At 40.7% G+C, this 20,960-nt stretch overlaps 1 protein-coding gene across 1 annotated transcript in view; it reads left to right on the top strand.

The window, feature by feature from the left end:
- ATG10 (autophagy related 10) overlaps window positions 1-17,465 on the top strand; it is a 93,518-nt gene extending 76,053 nt beyond the window's left edge. Inside the window, exons 6-8 of the mRNA XM_061347078.1 lie at window positions 16,311-16,408; window positions 16,669-16,788; window positions 17,174-17,465. Coding sequence (XP_061203062.1) covers window positions 16,311-16,408; window positions 16,669-16,788; window positions 17,174-17,186 — 231 coding nt within the window. The 3' untranslated portion in view covers window positions 17,187-17,465. The remainder of the gene's footprint in view (window positions 1-16,310; window positions 16,409-16,668; window positions 16,789-17,173) is intronic.
- Window positions 17,466-20,960: the final 3,495 nt, after the last annotated feature.

The raw sequence follows: 20,960 nt of genomic DNA, 5'->3' as shown, positions 1-20,960 counted from the left end.
ACTAGTAATTTTCCATCCTTTCTTTGCCATGATGGGTCTACAAAGGGGAATGACTTCCAACGGGAAGAAGTGAAGCATTCCTGCCTTAGAATACTGTGTAGGTCAGTGGTGAGCTAGACTTCTTGGAAGTCAGGACATTTACTCTAAAGCATAAAAAAAAATTTCAATATAAGTCTGTTGTGTCTCAGGTGAGTTCTCTGTATCCTTGTAGAGTAAAGGGGAGGTGTAACTGCCTTCCCGTCTGTCTTTACGCTGGCTTTAACCTGGCAGAGGAGAGACTGAGATGAGCTCTTAGGCAGAAGCTCTTCCCTATGAGGGTGCTGAGGCCCTGGCACAGGTTGCCCAGAGAAGCTGAGGCTGCCCCATCCCTGGCAGTGCTCAAGGCCAGGTTGGACAGGGCTTGTAGCAGCCTAGTCTAGTGGAAGATGTCCCTGCCCACCATGGCAGGGGTTAGAACTGAATGAGCTTTAAGGTCCTTTCCAGCCCAAACCAGCTTTGATTCTGTGATTCTTTCTGATATGTTTGTGCAAGGCCTGCTTCGGCAGACATGCTGCATGAATGCCTACAGGCTGCCTGCATTGCTGTGGTAGACATGCTCTTGGAGTTCTGTCAGGGCATAGGCTGTAAACGGATCACCCTTTCAAAATGTTGTTTATGCATGTGCCCAGTGACAGGAAAGTGTGTGTGTGTGGGCGTTTTGTTTAGTTTTTTGTTTCGCCTTTTGTTTCCTTTTTTCCCATGAGGAGAGACAACACTCTTGAGAAACTTGCATTTCTAAGGCTGCAGTGAAGCTGAGTAATAATTTTATGAATTTTAGATACAAGCCCTTGAACAGACATGCTCAAGTCTGGTTTGGATTCTTTCGCTTGTGCAAGTCCATGTCCTAGTTGTTTGTTGCCTGTATGGAAGCAAACTGTCAAGAGAATTTTAAAAGCTGATGGATGAACCTTATCACAGCACCAAGTATCACCAGAAGTTCTGTTTCTAACAGTGTGATGTTGTCTTAAAGCCTGACCTTTCCCTGAGAAAACAAAGTCATGAACACAATCAAGAGTATGTGTGCTAAGGCTTAATCAATGCTTAGTGATGATGGAACGTGAAATCAAACATCCAAGGATAGGAATCGAATTTCATTATTACAGGAGGCTCAGCGGTTGAAAAACTGCCCAATAAAACGAGTGGAAGCTTGGTGACTTGAAGGTCCTGCAGAAATAGTCTAAAGAAACCAACCTGTGAGTCAGGACTCTGAAGGACTGTGGAAGTTATAGAGCACATACATCATTACATCCTTCCCCGTCCTGGGCTTTTTAGCAAAAACTGCTCAGTTCACTTCTGTTACTGAAATATGATTTAGAGATGTATGTGCAGGGCCCTTCCCCCAGCCATGGGAGGGGACACATTTCATGTGTAATACCTTGGTTGTCGATTTGACAACAATAAATAGCATTTCAGTTGTTTAGGTTCAAATAGACATTCATAGCATTTAGATACTGACTGTAAATAGAGCAGTTTGTAAGGACAGTGCAAAGGATTATATTAACTGAGGATGTAATCCACAGGACTGTAGTAGCTCAGATCTTCTGCCAGTCAGGAATTCTGCTTCCATCAGGGTGCAAAAACACTCTGGGTTTCCTAAGAATCAGAAGTTTCTTGTGGTTGCATTGATTGTGTTATTTTTCTTTTGTCTTTTCATAAAACTTTTTCAGGAGTGTCTCTTTCATGGCACTGCAGAAAAGATAAACCTAATGGTCTAATTTATCATAGAATGGTTTGGGTTGGAGGGGACCTTAAAGATAAGAACAGCAATTTCTGCAAATACACTTTCACAGAATCACAGAATCCCAAGGGTTGGAAGGGACCTCAAAAGATCATCTAGTCCAACCCCCCTGCAAAAGCAGGGTAACCTAGAATACGTCACACAGGAACTTGTCCAGGCGGGCCTTGAATATCTCCAACGTAGGAGACTCCACAACCCCCCTGGACAACCTGTTCCAGTGCTCTGTCACTCTCACAGTAAAGAAGTTTTGCCTGATCTTCACATGGAACCTCCTATGCTCCAGTTTACACCCACTGCCCCTTGTCCTATCACTGGGCATCACTGAAAAAAGCCTAGCTCCATCATCCTGACACTCACCCTTTACATATTTGTAAACATTGATGAGCTCACCCCTCAGTCTCCTCCAAGCTGAAGAGACCCAGCTCCCTCAGCCTCTCCTCATAGGGGAGATGTTCCACTCCCTTAATCATCTCTGTGGCTCTGCGTTGGACTCTTTCAAGCAATTCCCTGGCCTTCTTGAACTGAAGGGCCCAGAACTGGACACAATATTCCAGATGGGGCCTCACCAGGGCAGAGTAGAGGGGGAGGAGAACCTCTCTTGACCTACTAACCACACCCTTTCTAATGCACCCCAGGATGCCATTTGCCTTCTTGGCCACAAAGGCACATTGCTGGCTCATGTTCATCCTGCTATCCACCAGGACCCCCAGGTCCCTTTCCCCTTCGCTACTTTCCAGCAGGTCAGTCCCCAACCTGTACTGGTACATGGGGTTGTTCTTCCCCAGATGCAAGACTCTACACTTGCCCTTGTTGAATTTCATCAAATTTCTGCCCACCCAACTCTCCAGCCTGTCCAGGTCTCGCTGAATGGCAACACAGCCTTCTGGTGTGTCAACCATTCCTCCCAGTTTAGTGTCATCAGAAAACTTGCTGAGGGTACACTCAGTTCCCTCATCCAGGTCGTTGATGAAAATACTAAACAGCACTGGTCCCAGCACCAACCCCTGAGGTGCTCCACTAGTCACAGACCTCCACCTAGATTCTGCACCATTGACCACAACTCTCTGCCTTCTTCCTTTCAACCAGTTCTTGATCCACCTCACTACCTGATCATCAAGCCCACACTTCCTTAGCTTATCTATGAGGATGCTGTGGGAGACAGTATCAAATGCCTTACTGAAATCAAGAAAAACCACATCTACCGCTCTACCATCATCCATCCACCTAGTTACTTCCTCATAGAAGGCTATAAGGTTGGTCAAACATGACTTCCCCTTGGTAAAACCATGTTGGCTGCTCTTAATGACCCCTTCATCCTTGGTATGTCTAGAGATGGTGTCAAGAATAAGTTGTTCCATCACCTTTCCAGGGACGGAGGTAAGGCTGACCGGTCTATAATTACCCGGGTCCTCCCTCTTGCCCTTCTTATAGACTGGCGTGACACTTGCCATCCTCCAATCCTCAGGCACCTCTCCTGTTATTTCTCCTTTGGTGTGTTCCTGCTGTTCTGTAACCTTGAACAAATTTTTAAATATGGAAGATCATTGTTGTCTGTGGTAGTCTGTTAAAAGGTCCTTCACAGTGCTTCAGGCCTTAGCTGAAAGGCTCACCTTAAAATAGAAGGGTGTGGACTGTTGATAGCCATGCTAGTCAAGTGAGGACTGAAAGCGATTCCGCAGGGTTCTGTCTGCATTGTATATGCATCTTCATGTCCAGACTGCTCAACCCTTTTTTGAATCCTCATCTACAGTGAATAGAGCTGTTCCCATTTACTAATAGAACTACTACTACTACAAGATGGGATAAGTTAGCAACTCTGTTCCATGAAGTACCAATCTTAAGCTTCAGAATAGTGAGTGATAAGGAATTCTGTGTCTGGTTTGGGATTTTTTTTCTCCTCAACATTTATTTCTCAATTTCATGTGAATGAAGCGGTTTTCTTGTGTCATTTGATACTTAGCAGGTAGGTGTAATATCATCTCTGTTATATGTCCATTCTGTCATACAAGAAGTAGTCAACCAAATCTGAACTAACCAAATAACAGCACAGAATTGAACTATTTCTACATTAATCCAGAGTCTGCTCTTTTTAAACATCTAGTTAAGATTCTGGAAGACATATTCTTTATAGTGCTTCAATAATCGTGTGCATTACATCACTGAATTCATATCAGTGTTAACAGAAAAATCAATAAACATTATTTCTAAAATGTCAGGGATGTTAATGGTGTGATTTAAAAAAAGGGAAAGATTCAAAACTCTGAACAGAACACACTGCTGTAGTATCGTAGATGCACATCTTGCTGAAACTGTGATAGGGAGATTTAAATCGTTATGGCTCAGTCATCTTGAAAAATGTGTGTAGGTAGCTATTCTTAGACATACAAATCTTTCTTGCCATATTGTAGGATTTTGCTAAGTGGGGGAGGCTGTATATCTCAACAGAAGGTTGCTAAGATTGCTCTTAAATAATTTTGAATCATATCAACAGTTGCTATGGAACCCCTGCTTTTTTGGAACTCCCTAATTTTTTGGAAAATTATTAGTACAACTTCCTGAGGAAAGGGATTCTTACCAGTAGAGATTGGAAAGCTGTTTCACAGGGAAAAAATGTGAGAGTGGGAAAGCTGGGTGGGTATTTATTTCCAACTAACCTTTTTTGTGATGTATTGAACTTCTGTGATTTGAACCAAGTGGTAGTATTGTGCAAGCTAGCAAGTAGTTTTTATTTTAAAACTAAGCATTAATTAATTTATAGCTTCCCTACAGTTTTATCATGTTTTTCCCAGTAAGACTTCATGGATATGAACCTAGTCCAACTAATATCATAGGAGGAAAAGACCAAATAGAGGACTAATACTAAATGATGTAAAGGAAATACAAAGGCTTAATGGATAATTTACATGTAGAGATAAGAAGCAGTGGGAGGATACTTGCGAATTTCTGGAGCACAACTGAGGATAGACTTTCAGGTCCTGGTACGATTGTTACTAGAGCTGAGCAGTTACTCTGAAATGAAGATTCAGTAATACTGAACACACAGATATATAATTACTTTAATGAATTTCAGAGTAATAGTACTGATTTTCTCAATTCTTTTCTACTTCTGTGGGAAATGTTTCAGTGCTATACATTGCATTTGCAGATAATTTATCTAGAAGTGGTTTTCCTTCCACAGAGCTTTCCAAGCAGAGATTTTGTGGCAGAAGTTGTAATAATATGTTCTCTTTTTGGTCTGGCATTTCTCCTTGTAGGCAGAGGTGGGTTGCTTTTCTGTCTTCCTGCTGCCGTGGCCTCTTTAACAGTTCACTACTGGCATAAAGCTGTTGCTGAACATTACACCTTACTGAATGTTATTGTGAAAAAGTCTAAAATGCAAAACAACATTGGTTGCACAATATAAAATAATTGGATGTCAAATATGACACATTCAGCTCCATTTAAAAGGCAGCTGGTATGCTCACAAGGCACTGAAAACCTTATAATAACTTCGCTGTTTGTTTTCTGCAGCAGAGGTCAAGCCCTTTGGCAGATTTTTTTTTTCTTTTATTAATCTTTAAAAGTGTTTCAAGTGCCATATAAATGTAAGTTAGGCATACATGTTAACAGAAAGCAATTTATACCTAAGCACCTGTGCTCTGTGGAGGCAGATGGTATCAGCAGTTCAAAAGCTGATTCAGATGGATTCATGAGACCACTTGTCCATGAATGGATGCAAAATTACCAGGCAGAAATGTGTCCTCCATCATCCTTAATACAGAAGACATGCTGGAGCAGTACAAGGAGACTGAGACACAGAAAGAGGCCAGACTCATATTCTCCTGAAAGACCCTTCTATTGGAGATGGGTATTGTCCTGCGTTCAGGAGTAGCAGTCATTTTTCTCCGTCCTAGTAGCTGATGCGGCATTGTGTTTTGACTTTTGGCCTCGGAACAGAGCTGATAACGCTGATGTTTTACTCTGACCAAGGACTTTGAGAGCCTCATGCTCTTCTAGGGAGAAGGGGAAGCTGGGAGGAAGCAAAGACAGGACACCTGACCCAAACTAACCAAAGAGGTATTCCATACCACAGCACGTCATGCCCAGGATGTAACTGAGAGTTACCTGGAAGGGCTAGGATGGCAGGGTTGGAGGAGGTATCTGTCAGTGCTCAGTCGGGCTGGGGGGGTGAGTTATCTGAGGTGCTGAGGTGTATTCTCTTCCCTTGTTATTTCCTTTATCATTATTATTATTGGTGGTAGCAGTAGTGATTTGTGTTATAACTTAGTTACTAAACTGTTCTTATCTCAACCCGTGGGAGCTGCATTCTTTTTGATTCTCCTCTCCATCCCTGCAGGAGTAGGGGGAGGCCAAGAAGGGGGGGAGTGAGTGAACGAGCTGCCTGATTGGGTTTAAACTATAACAGGCATGAAGCTGTATACAGTCTCAAAGACTCACAAAACCAGTTGAAAGTCACCCAGAGTCCCATTTTGGCTCTTCTTTTCGTATATTGTATTTCTGATGGCATAGCAGCCTGATTCAAGAACGAGTGGAGAGACCACCCAAAATCCCCCTGCACAGCAGGTGCTATGTCTCCTGCAGAAATGGTGACTTCAGACTTCCATAAGCTGTATCTCTTCTGTGCTATCGGAAGAGAGCTTGCCATTTTCAGTCCTGTGTTGGCCGAGACACTGAAGTGATCAAAGTCTTTTCTAAACTCCAAATACTGGTTTTGTCAAAACATTTAGCTGCAGTCCTGAGGCAGGCACTTCAGCCTTGCAGGAGACCGTTTCAGTGTCCTTTTGGGGTTTTCTTTTGCTGTGCCAGCATCTGCTGCTCTGGTGGTTGCTAATCCCTATTCTAATCTCTGACTCTACTATGTTGTATGTACAGAACTTTTAGGTGGTACCAAGTTTATAGCCTTATATTGAGACTTTCAAGTAGTAGGAAACTTACCATGAATACTGAAAGGCCTTACAGTGTCTGTTCTAGAACACTGGGAATTCAGTTTCAGTAGTGAATCAGAGTGCTTGGTCCAGCAAATGTTTCAAATGATAGCTAATGTAAGATGGTTTGACTGGAGGAGGAGAGGACAGACACCTGCCACTGCAGGGAGAGATGGAGAGCAAAGAAAGACTTCTGTTGTTCTGAACTAAAAATGAGGGTTGAGTCACAGTTCTGTGGACGTCATTGCCTCTTTATATTTGATATAATTAAATAAGTTTTCTACTGCTCTGCTGCAGCAGAAATTTGCTTTCCATTCATTACCTAGTGGTAATTATTGTCTGACTTCTGTTACAGTTATCAGTTACAATACCTACTTGATAAACTGTAAAGAGGAACTAGGAATAGATGCCATCCATTGCATTTGCTGGTTACAGTATTTCAAACTCAAAAGTGTTATGAAATCTCTCTTCTCAATATCTTTCTGTCCAGGAATTCCTGAGATTATAAAATGAACGCTTTCAGGGCACATTTATGAAATGCTGGTATGGAATTTTTTTTTCTTATCTTACAATTTCTTTAATCAGGGTAGGAAATCTGTCTGCAAAATCTTTTGCATACTTCCACAGCTTGTTGGATCATTTAGTTTTGCACCTTGGATGAATCTCTTAACTTAAGAACAGATTTTAAATATTAATTAATTAAGACTATATGCTACATAACTAAAGTGGTGACAACTGAATTAGCCTTATTTTGGCAAGTATGGGAGAAGAATCATCTGTTTGTTTTCTTAAGAAAATGTCTGAGGTGCCATTTCTTGACAATATAACTATGGGCATGCCAATTTTTAACTGTAAAGATTTATTAAAAAATCCTAAAAGGAAGTTACATGCTTCCAAGAAGTTTAAGCTTTAAAAATATAGTCTTGTGTGAGCATCTCCTAGTGCTTTGATTCCTCTTGTTCTCAAAATTAATAATTCAAATGTTATTCTATGTACATCTAAATAGATAAATAAATAGGTAAATAAATATATACATTTATAAATATATATCAGCAGTGTTGACTGTTCTTGATTAATGTCGTGCTTGTCCTGCATTGTCTGTTAAATATGCCTCTCATGGATGTTGGTTTAGGTATTCAATATCTTTTAAAAAACTAATACAATTATAAACTGTAGAAAAGGATCACCACCCCTTTAAAACTGTAAATATTCTGGAATTGGGCAGATTTTGGGGAAGAAATATGGAATGTTTGGTCATGTAGTTATTATATTTTGTATTCTGTAGTATCAAGTATTACAATAATAAATTCTGCAGAAAAAGCACATATGCACATCAGGTATTACGGCAGTTTTCTCAGTTGTTATCATTATCCTAGTTATAGAAATCACTATATGAAGAAAATACGTAGTTTTTGAATACACTTAAAACAGGAAGACATAAACTAAAGTAAAACTTCTGATTTAAACCCATTTCTGTCTGCCACCTTTCCAACCTTGAAAACACTTTACTTCTGGCAAACAGCCTTTGTCTGTGACTTTCTAACGTGCAGCGAGCAATATACAAGAGAAAGCAAGCTGTCTTCAGAGATTGTGGGTAGAGGTATTGTTCCTGTTTTGGATGCACCTGGATAGTTCTGATAGCTTTAAAAATGGAAAATCAACATTGATGTTTCAGTAGCATCAAACTGTAGATGTATTCAGCTGTCACATTCAGCAGAAGCTGCAGCTGCCAATATAAGCAGCAGTAAGTTAGCAATATAGCAGTGATGTGTGTGCTGGGAGCATGGCAGCCAGAGCTTTATCCGAAGGAGAAGGTGGTTTTATTCAGAGCTGTGGTCATTCAGGCTGGGATCAGCCAGGCTTGATAACATGAGCAGGATTATAAGACTTCCTTTACACAAAGAGCAGTTTGTACCATGAAGTGTTTACTTCTTCAGAACCCGCATTTCCACCTTTGTGGCACGTGGGATTGAAACAACAGGTATGAAGTGGTAGGTGTGGTTGATCTGAAAGATTAATTCTGGCTGTGTTAAGTGTCCTCATATGTTTGTACTTGTAGGGTCTGCCAAAGCAACTCCATTTTCCCCAGAAAAACTTGGCCGTTTGATTAATTGCGTCTTCAGCTTGTAGTTTGTATTTGATGGAAGAAGGATAGGATCCACCTTAGTTGGCTGTGTGGGGTTAGTATTAGTAAAAGTGTTGATAAAAACTTGTCATTAAAGTTAGCTGGTATGTATTTTGGAATACACAAGGAACAGATACATTAAGTCATAAGGGCAATACAACTGTTCATCTGCAAAGAAGAACTTGAGCATAAATCAAAATCGCTCTTCAGCCTTCTCCTCCAAAAAGAGGTTTGGTAATGAGAGAAATTTGCTTTTTTGGTCTAGTTTGCACTTCTTTGTCTCATCAGGGTCCCTTCAAGTTTTCTCCTCCTCAGTACTATCACTGATTTATTTTGATTGTCTAAGAAAATGCAGAACAGTGGTAGCTGCACTTTCATAGTCATTCTTCAATACCTATTACAGACAGAAGTAGGTTGTTTTATCTTCAACAGGCTTATCAGTGGGAGTGCTTCTCTGGGTTTTATGGCAAAGTTGTGGAAACTCTGCTCAATTATATCAGTAAGGATGACTTGGGTTCTTCCTGTAAATTGAAATCAAGGTGACTACGTTATCTGTCCCAGATAATAAATTCTATCCCAAGCCCTCTAGATAAATGGCCTTTTTTGAGGGTTTTTTTTAGGCTTTTTTGGAGTTAATGGCTGCTTCAGCAGGCACGTTTTTTCAACAGTCATTTTTGCTCTCTGAAAATTTTTAAGATTATAATTTCTCTGTGTGCAGTACTGTCAGTAAAACGTTTTTATGAAATGGCTGCATTAATAGTAATGTTGCAACCTGTGTCAGTAGGATGGAGCAGCCCTTTACAATTAGTATCTTAACAAAAGCTTTGTTACTATGGTCTGTACTTCCTATCAGGATGATGAAAGTTCCCTGTGTGATTACATTTTCTTCACATTGCATCTGCAGTGTAGTGATTCCATATTAATAGAGTTTCTGTTATAGTAATTCCTTTATTAGAGGAAAATCTATGAGGAGGAGGGGATAGAGAGAAGTTCGGAACATATTTCTTGTGACACCTCTTACTCTCCTGTTGCCTTTGCGAGTATCGTTACTGGTCCTTGTAAAGACAGCGTGCATGTACTTGTCCAGATTCAGTGCTCACGCTTAAAGTCTCCCAGCCCTCATTCATAAAAATGTTACGCACTTTGTGCGGTTGAACCTGAGCAAGTGTAATTTAAGCATAAAGTAATCCCTTTGAACTCTAGTTCTATTCTCTATAGCTAAGTTCCACATGTGCACAGTTAACTGCTCTGGTTGTGGGAGACACAGTCGATCTGAAGAGCAAAGTTGTAGTACTTTCTTTCTGAATAAGCAGAGTTAAGTTTTATTAACAAGTTATTAAGGTAAAGTGTAAATTCAAGGACATAAAAAAGTAGCATAATCTTGAGTGAAGGATTTTTACTTAAAAGCAGGCATTTATTTCAGTGGTGTGTAATGTGGTCAGTAATGGGTGAAAAAGGAAAAACATGCAACTTCTTTATCCACTGCATCATTATTTCTGTTTCTTTAAATGGAAGAGATTATGGAGGACATGTTTTATGTATTCTGCCTTCTTTTTCTGACCTGATAACTGGGATTGTGAATGCTTCTGGGAAAATAACTGAAAAGAATCGGTCCTGGCTGTGGTGTAAAGTTTGGTGGTAGTTACCTGCGTGAAAATTTTGACACCCTTCCATGAATTTATTTTTGCAAAGCAACATGATGCAAACTGGATTGGGGAAGAGGCAATTTCAGGCACAAATCCCTTTGCACTATCATAAATGGAGAGACCATAAATGTTATGATGGGTGCTCAAAGGCAGCTTAATGTAGCACTGGAGAAAATAGAAGCCATTACTACTGGAAGACCTTCAGTTATGACAGAGAAAATGAATGGTGCTGTTACAAGAAAGATAATGACAACAAAATACCTGCTGGCTGGGGAAGAGATGAGCAGAGCACAGTACAGAAACCTACAGGCAATTACCCATTACCTGAAGTAATGTTTACTTTTAGTTTAAATCTGACAGGGATAGTATTTCCTATATTCACTTCTGACAAAATCATCTGATGGAAGTTTTAGACTTAATTATACCTGTACTTAGGAACTACCCAGTCTTTGCCAGTGTCATGTCTTTAATATTTCACTGTGCTACAAGCACTGCATAGGAGAAAGGATGAAGTTATGTTTTTACATCTTAACTGTTGATGACCCTGTGAAGTCCAGTTCCATTAGTAAATGAGGACAGAACAGGTTGATGAAGGCTTCTCATCCCTGATGTGAAGAGTCTGCCTTACACGTGGTGAAGAAAGCTGCTCGGCTGATCTGTGTCTCAGTCCTCAAGGAGCCTTACCACTCAGATTTTGCTGTTGCTGTGGGCTAAGGAACACTATCTAACCTAAACCTCAGCAAAAGAGGCTCAAGCTCACCAGTTTATCTTCACACTGCAGCTGCGCAGCGTATGTGCATGATGGTTATAATTGAGCAGCTAAGAAATAGGAAGCTGTTGTGCTGTCAGCACTCAGTCACATTCAGTCTTGTGTAGCATTTCTGAAACAGAGCTACATTAATTTCCAAACTACCTAATGAAACATTTCACATCTTTGATCCATCCATCCCTTGCATAATTTTGTATGGGAGGAGGTGAGGTAGAGGCTACAGAAATGGGTACAGAGCATCCTTACAAATCTTTCTTGAAGTCACCTAGTAAAGAAGTCTTCCTACAGGAAATAGATGAAGCAACATCTTGAACTTTCAAATTCAATGAAGCTAGTTGCTGCCTGGAAAGATTTTATTTCACATGAATGTTGGGTAAGAGGAATATGCAGATGGATAATGGACTACAGTGTGTGGTGCAGAAAGGGCAGTGTTATGAATCAGCCTCATAGATAGATAGATACATGATCATACACAGATACAAGAAAAGAGTGCTGCTGATTTCAAATAAACTGTGTGTCAGTGTGTTACTGTCCAGAAGAGTTGTAGGCGACCTTAAAATGGGTTCATGCTGTACAATGCCAGCGAGTAATTGTGAGAATTGACTCGAGACTCTCATATATAGGTCTCTAAAATGCATTACTACATAACTGATTAGAAAAAAGATTGATTTCTAAACTAAAAGGGGGAAGACTCTTTTATACTATTTAATTTTTTTTTGTTTGGGGTTTTTTGTTTTGTTTTTTTTTGCTTGCAGTCCAGTGTGATTTTACATTTTTTCTGTAACTGGCTCATGGATCAGGCTAGCTGAAGGCTAATACTGCTGCTCTAGTGTTATGTATAGGATGCATTCACTGTGTGTGGAACATCACAGGTAGTAGATAAGCTCACAAAGCAGATTCAGCACAAGCTTTCATTTCTACCATTTTGGTACTGTTTGAGAAGGACTTGGGACATCAGAGGCACGTAGCCCTGCCTCAGGGTGTGCCATAAACAGCAGAAGTTTGAGTTCCCCTGGTTTTCCTGACTTCAGAGCTGGCCTACAGGGACTTCTCCCTATGGTGGCAAGATAAACCATCATCTTCAGTTGTGGACTCATCTGCAGTGACTACCAGCAAGGGCCCTAATGAATGGCACTTTGATGGTGTGACATCTGTCAGTTGCATATAGTGCTGTTGTACTGTAATGAGTTCTAGCTGTTGCTAGCCTGGGCCAAGCCTGGACTGGTGACCTGGCAAAGAAAAGTCTCTGTAGCCCATTACCAATTCTGAAATAATTCAGGGCTTTGATAACTCTTGCATTCTTACTGTCAGCTCTCTGTTACTTTGTTCTCAGAGCTGCTGTGTCATTGATTTCACCTTGAGTATACATTAAAGCCTCATGGGGATGCTGTTGCATACAGGATTTGGAATTTAGGATTTGACTGAATCAGATCTGATGTTGTCTGTGTTTTCCCTGATGCTCAGGAGCTATTCTTCCCTGCCTCAGCCTTTTCCTGTTTTAGAGGCTCTTGCTTAATGGGTCTTGGCTCAGGATTTTTTCCTTTAATGTTTTGTGTTTTTCTGTTTTTCCTATTAGTGTGTGATATATTCCTATCTTTCAGGTTTTAAATAAACAGCACGGCATTCTTTCAGTTTCATGCCTTTCATTTAGGGTAATAAGGGTGTATGCAGCAAGATGATTGAAAAATTACAGCTTTGGACACAGCTCTTTTGCATGACATTTTTGTGGACTTTGAGTGCTGAAGGATCTGTGCAATAATGAACTTTGGTTTCCTGGATTAGAGGTTAACAAATAACTGACAGTGTTCAGTTTTCAAAAATGATCTGCAAATGGAAGCCAAAGCAGCTCCTCCTGAATGTGTAGACATGAAGCTTTAGTGCACATACCATTCTCAGAGCCCAGCAAGGAGCCGCACGAGTTTAATTAAACCCTTGGGTCATTTGTTGCTGTTCAAAATTCTGTGGGTTAGAGTGACATTTACACCACCCTGGCACAGCTGTTACTTCGGGATGTGTATGAAGCACCCCTTGGTAATTCGAAGAACAAAGAGAAAAGCTAGGAAGAGGGTTTGACTAACCGGGACCAACTGTCCTCATAGCTTTCATATCAATGTAGAAGGTGATGGCTGTGTCCTGTAACAGAAGCCTTTCCCTATTAGATCTGGAGGGACTCCATCCATGCAATGGGTCCCATCCATTCAAGAAGAATGGAGAAGGGATTGCAGTGAATTCAGAGTGTGAACAGACTTCATCTCTATCACATGCTCTTAAGCCACAGATTGATGCTGAAGATGGTGGAACCAAGGATTTTTACCCTTTTGGAAAACTAAGTACCAATGCACTCTGCTTTTTCATATGAACATTTAATGGTTAAAGTTTGAAGGTTTCTTCAGTGACACTCTGTCATGTTGTAACAAGAGGAAGGACGTGACCTATCAGTGTGCGCTGGCAGCCCAGAAACCACCCATGTCCTGGGCTGCATCACCAGCAGGATAAGCAGCAGGTCAAGAGAGGGGATTCTCCCCCTCTCCTGCACTCTGGGAAGAACGCCCCTGCAGTCCTGCCTCCAGCTCTGGGGCAGTAACATAAGAGGGATGTGGAGCTGTTGGAGAGAGTCCAGAGGAGGCCATGAAGATGCTGTGAGGTCTGGAGCAGCTCTGCTCTGGAGACAGGCTGAGAGAGCTGGGCTTGTTCAGCCTGGAGAAGAGAAGGCTCCTTAAGGGGAGACCTTAGAGCAGCTGCCAGTGCCTAAAGGGGCTACAAGAAAGCTGGAGAGGGGCTTTGAACAAGGGCCTGTAGGGACAGGGCAAGGGGGAATGGCTTTAACCTGACAGAGGGGAGACTGAGATGAGCTCTTAGGCAGATCTTCCCTGTGAGGGTGGTGAGGCCCTGACACAGGTTGCCAAGAGAAGCTGTGGCTGCCCCATCCCTGGCAATGTTCAAGGCCAGGCTGGACGGCTTGGAATTCTCTTTATCCCTTGCTGTAAGTGCTAAATCACTTAAGATCAGATTATCTTCTCTCTTATTTTTCACAGTGTATGCTACATCTTTAAGCTCTTTCTTTGTGTAAGGAAGGGAGTTGGCTGAAATTGCTGCCCAGTCTACCTCAATCTACAATTTATTTTTTTTTATTTTTTGTAACAGTTTTGTAAACATTATCTGTCTTTTTTTGTTATCTTTAGGAATACCATTGGTGCGTTTTGTATATTTTTTAGAATTATTGAGAGACCTAATAAAAGCAATCAGGTAAAAAGAAAGGGGTTTTAATTCAAACTACCACTTTTTCTGTCAGTGGAAAACAGCATCAGTTCACTTCTACCAACAGCAGATGATAGCAGTCTTGAACAGCATTATCTGCTTGCACTGCAGTGTCAAAGCAAGCTTTCTGCATACTGCTTTTGTGTTCTGAAGCTTCTGGAAGTGTTTTGAAATTCTCTTAGACATAAGATGATTGATCCTCAGGAGTGCATTTTCAATATAACAGTCAGGTGTCATTCAGCTGTAAGAGACCCTGTTTAATATTTAATATTATAGAACATTTTTGCTGAACATGACAGGAGAGGATTTGGGTTTGTTTCTAGGCTGTGCTGGAGCATCCATTTAGTGTTTCTTCTTTACTGTGGAGAAACAGAGCCACACAAGAAGCACATCTAAGGAAAAGGGTCTTCTTTCCAGGATAAAACACTCATCACATTAATCCTTACAGTCAGTCTCTGCTGTGGCTTTGGTGAGTAGCATGACACAGTGGAGGAGGTTCACACAGCTGAATGGACACTGTGCAGAGGTGGTGATCCTGTGGTTTATTCCATCATTGTCCACGCCCATATAAGAGCTGATGAGATCACTGTTATGGCTCTGCATTGACTGCAAGTGTGTTTAAGTCAGAACATGTATTCTGTTCAAGTGCTGGCTGGAGATGGAAGTGAAGACTTTACAGAGCATTGGGTTCAGTTTTCAGCAGTACTGCATATTGTGTGAGGCTAGAGAAAAACAGGCGGAGTCTTATGTCATAGGGACTGTGTCGACTTAACTGTCACTACATGATTTTTGTGTTTTCCTCAGGACAGTTTTGACCAGGCTACTTGAAAAACAACTGGTTTAAGACTTTTTTTTTTCTTTTTTTTTCTGTAGAGTAGCCTAAAGTGGGGATATGCCACTTAGTGCAAGTCAAAGCCACCTCAAGGGCTCTCCCTTCTTCCTTCTTGCTCTCCCTCTAAGGCTCCAACTTAAACCATGTTTACTTCCCAGCTTCAGTATGAGAAGATACAAGGATAAGAGGTCAAGGTTGTTAAAGAGCTTTCCATGGAGTGAGTTTGTTTTACTGTCATGGTTTAAGCCCAGCCGGTAACTCAGCACCACACAGCCACTGACTCACTCCCCCCCTTCTTCCTTCCCCAGTTCCCGGAGGGATGGGGAGGAGAATCGAAAGAATGTAACTCACACGGGTTGAGATAAGAACAGTCCAGTAACTAAGGTACAATAGAAAACTAACGCCCAACCCGAGCAGTGATCTAGCCCTTCCGGGTAACTCCCCCCAGTTTCTATACTAGGCATGACATGCTGTGGTATGGAATACCCCCTTGGCTAATTTGGGTCAGGTGTCCTGTCTCTGCTTCCTCCTGGCTGCCTGGCTTCCCTGGCAGAGCATGGGATTGAAAAGTCCTTGATTGGAATAAACATTACTTGGCAACAACTAAAAACATTGGTGTTATCAGCATTGTCCTCAGACTAAAGAAATCAAAACCACAGCACTGCACCAGCTACTAGGAAGGAGAAAAATGACTGCTACAGCTGAACCTAGGAGATTTATATATTAATTACTCTTGATCAGATACTTGTTTATTCAGTATCTTTGCCTATTTGTATTCAGGTAATAGCGGTAACAGTAACTTTTTTACTTTTTAGCTAAAATGGTGGTGTAGCTTGGTTGGTGATCTTAACTTCCTTTCCAAGATGGGAGAATGTGGTCTCAATTTGTCATGACTATCAGTAAGAGAGCAATGTGGGTTAGATTCTGAAATGAGAAAAGTTACATCAAGGATTAATTGGAACCTGCTTTGCCCCTTAGGAGCACCCCTTACTTGGGCAGCCATTCTTTGTTCTACACCCGTGCCGAACTAATGAATTCATCTCTTCCATACTAATCAGTTCACGGAAATACAACAGGTGGGAAACACTTCTGTGCTTTTTAAGGCTGTATGCAGTGCAGGTAAAGTCAATTAGCTGGCAAGTCAAAATGGTCAAAACAACTTCCTTGATCCATACAGAGTAAGATTCTGTATTGTCACCTAAGGACTGACAGTTAAAAAACATTTGCTATAGATGATGTGAAGGAATAACCTCATATCAAGTTATTCTATGATTGTAATGCAGAAAAGGTTGTGATAATGTTTATGGTGCTTTTTTGTTTGGGTTTTTTTCCCTAGACACATAAATTACATCATACTGTGGCTCAGTACTGTAGGGCCAGTTGTGGGTCTAAACCTGCCCCTGAGTTATGCAACACTAACACCTGAGCAGAATACAAATGCTGATTCGGTTGAAAGGTAAGAGAAAATCAAATCACCCTTTTTCTCTCTCATCCTCCTACAAAATTAAAAACATCAGACAAGTAACTGGCAAAACCATTATGTTCTCCTTTGGAGCTCTTGGTTCAGGTCATTTAGGACTCACCTTGTGATATTTTGTTTGGCTGCCTTATTGCCTTACTTACTTTGCAGTGAAAATTTGCACTGAAAGAGATGTGCTTGGCACACTGCTGATGCCCTTCATAATTGTCAGAAAGTCCTTGATGTCCTGAGGTCTTTCTCAGACGTGTAAAAGCATTTTACAGGGGTCTCTCCAGCACATGACACAATTAGCATAATTCTGTACAATGATTTTAATTTGATCTTTTTTTTTTTTTCCTCCTGTTTGATGTCATCACTTCAGACCTCTGAGGTGATGACAGTGGTGGTTAGCTATAGCAAAGCTACTGCAGACTGTCCTAGGGTTGAAATCAAACAAAGGAGTCCTTCCCGACTGGTAAGCAGTGCAGTGTGGATGGATGACTGTCATGGCTCTTTTTCTGGTGAGAACTTGCCTGGTTACAGTGGAAGACCTAAGAGCTGCTTGCAGTTGTAACAACTTTCAATCGCCACCAAGACCTGAAACCCCTTGCAATTGCTTTCACCCCTCGCAGTCATTTTATTATCATTAATGAAGACATTTCATTATCTCCTTCCTCTGTTTTTCTGTGCCTTGTAAGACTGCACACAAACGTGCAAGCAAGCAAGAGCTGAAATTCTGAGTTTGGATCTACTAGATTTACCTGCTAAAAATCACATCTCTAGAAAATCTGCACCATCTGTGAGGATATGTACAGTAAAATACTTTAAGGAGGTGGTTTATGCTTTTGGTGATCCATGTACGGACTGAGTCTACTTCACCTGGGGACCACCTTCGCCACCACAAAATGATGCATGGGTCACTGTCACGTTCCACACTACACACAGAGTATCCTAGTCGCAGGACTGAATAATAGTTTTGTTTTGCTTTGGGTTTTGTTTTTTTCTTTTTTGGGGGGGGAGGGTGATGGTAAGCATATTTTGTGTATTTTGTGTACATCGTGCTTCAGGGAACAAACAGCATCAGGATTGTAGACAAACATAGTACATACAGTCTACATCCAATTAAACGTGCAGTTCTACAGTTCAAGGTGCCTGATACTGTTGCATGAGAACATCTTGACTTTTCCCTTCTTTGCTGTCTCCAAAGGAAGCTTTGCCATGCTCTGTGGGAGTAACTGTTGTAGTTAATTAGTATTTCTCATTGTACTAGTAGTTGTTTACAGGTTTAGTCCCTATCGTGCAGTCTTTATGCAACCCTCCCCTGACAGCTGGTTACTTTTTGGGCAAGCAGGAATTGTATGGTACTACAACCAGTGAAAAAAAGATTATAAGTAACTTCCACACAAGTTCTCTTGGATTCTTTCCCAAACCCATTTTATTTGTAGTATAAAACAGGCCACAAGTCCTGAGCAGTAGAGATGGAATAACACATTTTACTTTGTATGTTCAGCAATATGTCACTTGCGTACAGAGTTCAACTATGACAGAGCCACATCAGAGCTGGAAATGTGAAAGTCATCGGGTTTCGAATTCTGGATTTTCACATATTTTGATTGGGTGCATATTTTTAACTTACATCATATGTTACTGGTGGATTGAAGTAGAGTGTGGTCCTTAAAATTCCATTGGTGCAGAATTGTTTTGTCAGCCATTTGGAATTAATAATGAAAGTGCATAATTTATCTCATTCTGGATCATAGCAACCTGCAAAGCCATTTTTCCATGTAAGATTTATAAAATGAGGCCTTCCGTTCGTGTACAATGCCAGCAGCCACATGCTTTTTTTAACACACTTGGTAACATATGCTTGATAATTCCATCCATAGCCCATTTTCAACTTTAAGGAGACCTACACAGGAGGAAGAACAAAAAAATGCCAGATAACAGCAGTTTTAAGAGCTGTTAAGTGTTCATTTCTGCAATGTGATCTTCATTTGTGATAGAGTGGAACAAAGGAGTAAAAGCAATCATCAGCCCTTTTCAGCTGCCCAGCATTGCAAATTATGTCTTTGTCAGCTCCTCCTGCTCTACCCAGCATATTGGCATACTCACACTGCGCTGGCTAGCACTGGGGACCTTTATTCCTTTTATAACTTAGAACTGGTAGCTTTATTTTAAGCAAGTTCTGAATTAGGTCCTCCTGACCTTAGGATCAGGTAAGTGGAAAGGATTGATGGAGCTGTTCCGTATGAACTGTCAGCACTGAATGCTGCATCAGCGTATCCGAGGACCAGTTAAGCTTATTTTCCCAAAGCATCACAGATGTTACTTGATACTGCACTGAGGGTTGAATGTACAGAGCAAATAGCACCTTAATATTCTCTTGTTGGTTTGTTGTGGGGTTTTGGGGTGTTTTTTTTTTTTTTGGTGGTGGTTTTGTTTGTTTTTCCCAAGAATTAGAAGAAAGTGGGATTTGTATGTAGGTATAAATAAATATTTTTCTTTTACATGGAGGAAGTCGCAACACCCAGTACTTTCTACCTTAATTTATCATTTGTAAACAGAATCAAGAATTATTTCAACTGGGCATTGCACGTTGTACCACACTTAGGATTTCCTCTGTCAGAAACAGCTCTAGGCACTTGTCCAGTGGATGGCTGCACACAGAGGGATACTGCTTTGTCACACTCTTAACTCCTCGTCAGCCTCTGCCAGCAATCTGGATATCTTGCAACCATGCATTCACTGGGCTGCACACTCAAGTTGTTCCCAGTTTCTGAAGCTGTCTCTGTCTTGCTTCCTTCCTCCTGATAATGCCCCTCCAAATTCCTCTTGACCTTGACTGTGCCTTGACCTTGTTCCCACAGTTACAGAGACACTATGGTGTCAGATAATGGGGATCATGAAATGGATAAGCAAACAGTTCCCCTGCCCTGCTACAAGTCTTAACCATTTAACACCATAAACAACGAAGTAACAGAGCAGTATGATCATCAGGATCAGTGTTCCCCTGAAATTTGTATAGAAATACCACTGGCCAAAAATTCAGCTGAGTTAGTACAAATACACTACACTTAGATTGAGAAACGAATGCAGGATAACATAAATATTTGTGATCAAGGGAGATGTAGTCCTGTTTAGATATTTACTTTCTAATGGCTTAAGTGGGAGGTAGGCATCTAATTTCCCTTAATGCCTTAATGAGTTATAGGATATTTTATGCAGAATGTTTATGTACAAAAATCCTATTTCAAAATCAAGTTAATTGCAGCACTATGTTGTAATTATATATTGCAAATCTACTGAAGATTCTTAGATCTGAACTTAGGTTTTTGGCTACATACATTATCTGAAATCTTGCAGCTTACCAAAAAGAAAATTTCCAGTTCCAACAGTTTTGTAAATCTGTTCGGTCGTTCATCCTTGCTAATCTGGAAAGACATATTGAGGACCATTGCTTCTGGGGACTTCTGCTTCTGAGAGCTTACTCATACCTGCCTTTAGGTACAAGAATCAGCAAGAGGAATGGATTTTATATATTCGCCTAAGCCAAAAATATGCTTTGCTTTGGAATAATACTGCTACCTACATAATCCCTCATTTCTGCTAGCATGATCAGGTTAGAGTTTAACCCCCATCTGGTCTGCCAGCAGGTTTGGAGTTTGTTGGTTTTGGTTACTAAAACAAATGTTCCTTTGGTCACATTGCATGCTTTTTTTCATAACAGTAAATGTTGAGCTAGTTGATTAGAGCTGAATATAGTGAAGTAAACAATATAAGTTACTTGAACTTCAGCAAAACTTTTTCAGTAACTTTTTTTTTGCCATTTGCCTTAGTGAATTTGTTTGGACATTTATATCGCATAATGTTTCACCTCCAGCACAAAGGAAAACTGATTGCTCTTTCCTCTGAACTGTGAGGTTAGTTATTTCCTCTAAAACACTCTCTTCTAGAGAACAGTATACGTATGAGTATCTCTGCATATTTTTGGTAACATGGGCTTTTAAAAGGGTTTCAAAGCGTTTACAACATTTCTTAACAATGAGTTCTTATGATTTAGAATTAAAAAAAAATAAAAAAATACATACCTGAACTGCAGAGCTGCAAAACAAGCCGTGTATTGACTCCTCTGGACAAATTCTGAAGGTGTCACATGTGTTACCTTTATG

Source organism: Neopsephotus bourkii, unplaced genomic scaffold (assembly GCF_033783945.1).
Source record: "Neopsephotus bourkii isolate Nb327-2 ecotype Australia unplaced genomic scaffold, CSIRO-AGI_Nbou_v1 NB_289, whole genome shotgun sequence".
Classification (NCBI taxonomy): domain Eukaryota; kingdom Metazoa; phylum Chordata; class Aves; order Psittaciformes; family Psittacidae; genus Neopsephotus; species Neopsephotus bourkii.
This window is presented reverse-complemented; position numbering and strand designations above follow the sequence as displayed.